The sequence below is a fragment of the Notothenia coriiceps genome, unplaced genomic scaffold, assembly GCF_000735185.1.
Source record: "Notothenia coriiceps isolate Sejong01 unplaced genomic scaffold, NC01 NC01_scaffold00008365, whole genome shotgun sequence".
Lineage (NCBI taxonomy): Eukaryota > Metazoa > Chordata > Actinopteri > Perciformes > Nototheniidae > Notothenia > Notothenia coriiceps.
In genome coordinates, this window is record NW_011341066.1 from 1 (window position 1) to 2,680 (window position 2,680).

A 2,680-nucleotide genomic window follows, 5' to 3' on the forward strand; every position below is an offset into this window, starting at 1 on the left:
AAGATTAGATATACTTTAGTTGATCTAAAATATTGATGTGTTCAAATGCTCTTCAAAACACAACTGAAAGTCCATGAAACTTGTCTTTCTGTATTTGTGAATGAAGCGCCATCTCCTGGTTAAAACCTGAAATTGAAAATCTGGCAACGCCCTCTTGGAAAATAGTGGGAGGGCTTAACATTCCTCAATACTGGTCTTAGGCAGGTCGTAGGCAGGAAGCTGTAAGCTGGAGTCTGAAATGAGGTGCTACATCTGTACATAAAATATATGTGAATTAATAAATACATGAATCAGCATCCATCTTGTACCTGAGTGGCTGCTCTTACTGCCCATCTGGCTCTCTGATTGGCTGTGTGCCACTTGGGGGAGGTCCTGGCAGGACTGGATGGGCGAATCACGTCCGGACGGGGCGATGCTTGGAGCTTTCTCCATGTTCTTCATCTCCATCTCCTCATGGTGGATCCACAGGTCAGGGGGTCGCAGGTCCTTCTGGCTGCCTTTCCTCTTACTGGCACTGTGGCTTGCTCTCTTCCTGCACAGAGGACGAGATAGGTGAGGAAGGGAGGTAAACATGTGAGGAAGGGAGGTAAACATGTGTAAACATGTGAGGAAGGGAAGTAAACGTGTGAGGAAGCGAGGTAAACATGTGAGGAAGGAAAGTAGACGTGTGAGGAAGCGAGGTAAACATGTGAGGAAGGGAAGTAAACGTGTGAGGAAGCGAGGTAAACATGTGAGGAAGTGAGGGAAACGTGAGGAAGAACAGGAGACAGACCAATATAAATGGACAACACAGTGTATTATGGGTGGAATGCTTATACAGTCATGTTACAAAGCAAACATCTAAATTCCAGCAGAGCATGAAGGCACCATGACAGAAACATCAGAGTGCAGCCTGGCTCATGTTTACTGCATTCACAGAAAACACAGCAGCAGACAGGTATTGGTGCATGGAGAGGTGGGGTCTGATCTGTTGTGCTACAACAAACATATTAGATTTTTTGAGGTACATTATAAAATATCACTAACCAGATGCAATAAAACACCTATTGAAACGCAATGAAATAAATGACCCAGATGTAATTAGCCACTTAGGTCAGGTCCATCCCAGGTGTAAGTAAAACAGCATTGGAGATTTGATTTGAACACAGGTTCAGACCGGTTCGGGCCTCTTACTTCCTCTGCTGGGCGGAAGAGTGCCGGGTGCAGATGAGGGCCACGATGACCACCACCACCACAGTGATGGCCCCCACCGACACCACGATGATCACCAGCAGGTTACTGTTCTTCTGAGGCGTGGCGCTGCCGTGGGGGGGGTGCATCTGACCAATGGGAGACTCTGTAAGGTACAAAAGACAAGAAGATAAAATCAAATATTAAACACTTTAACTTTTGCAAACCATTGTTCATATAGTCAACTTCATAACAGTTTACTTGGAAATACTGTATGTGAAACGAAAACCAAACACTTTTGAATGATTACCATGCCTTTGACAAAATACCTTGAATTTCAATCTTTTTATTTCACAATTGCTATTTCGAATTATAATTCAAATGTTGTCATCGTTTATATTTGCATGTACGCAGAAGTTGCTTCGTTATGAAAGCCGACATAGGCTATGTTATCATGACATGAAGACTCAAGATGTAAGTGAGTTATTGTGTATAAAACTCAACTGTTATTTGAATCCCAGAACAAAAACTGAAAAATAAATATAGGCATTTCGCTCTCAAATCTCCATGATGCTGTTCATTCACTGTATCTCAGTGTTTCATTAAAGTGTACAGTACATATGCAATAGGAAATAACTTATTTTATACATATTTCTATTTAAACATTAGTGATTTAACGACAAGGACAATTTAAGAAAGCCTGGCATGAAAACACAATGCTTCTGCTACCAGTCAATACACTGTGTGTGTGTGTGTGTGTGTGTGTGTGTGTGTGTGTGTGTGTGTGTGTGTGTGTGTGTGTGTGTGTGTGTGTGTGTGTGTGTGTGTGTGTGTGTGTGTTTATGTGTGTGTGTGACAGGTGTAAAGGGAGAGAGGAGATTGATGACATGCTCTGTCATTCATTAACCCGACCTTGGAGCAGAGAGAGAGAAAATGGGAAACAAAGGGGGAGCATGAAGTCTGGAGAGGAGAGGAGAGGAGAGAGTGTGAAGAGAGAGGAAGAGAGATGGGGGGGTGATAGATGAGAGAAAGAGAAAGGGCATGACGGCATTCTGAAGAAAGGAGAGAGGAAGAAGATGGTTGAAAATCTGACGAAGGAAAATATGTGAGAGGTACTTTACCTCCCTCACCTCTCTCCCCTTCTCTGCGCTCAGTGGTCTCTCTCAATGAGAAGCACAATCCATCACATTGCAGCTGCACCATTTCCCTTTCCCTGCTTTTAGTTAGATTTGATCCTCCTTTCCTTTTTTTTCTAAAACAAGTTTCATGTCTTTTCTAACAGAACTCTGGCCCTTTGCTACAACCTTTAAGGTGCTTAGAAAGGTCCTCTGGTCATTCCAATGTGGGGGGTTCTACCTCTGGGGAGGGGATAAGATTCAATCTAACTGGCAGTTGTTGAGATATCAGTACGAGAAAACAACACGCTGCCTCCATATACTGTACACCCCCCCAGCAGGATCAGTTACCCCAGGTGGGGAAAGTACTCAGATCTTGTACTTTAGTAAAAGTA

General features: G+C 43.3%; 1 protein-coding gene across 1 annotated transcript; it reads right to left on the reverse strand.

Annotated features, from left to right (window-relative positions):
• Nucleotides 1-308: 308 nt before the first annotated feature.
• On the reverse strand, nucleotides 309-1,336 carry LOC104944557 (netrin receptor DCC-like; the record flags this gene model as incomplete). The annotated part of the gene is made up of 2 exons (XM_010770106.1): nucleotides 309-532; nucleotides 1,174-1,336. Coding segments are annotated over 2 exons (387 nt in total), but the record flags the coding sequence as incomplete, so codon positions are not given.
• Between the last annotated feature and the right edge of the window lie 1,344 nt (nucleotides 1,337-2,680).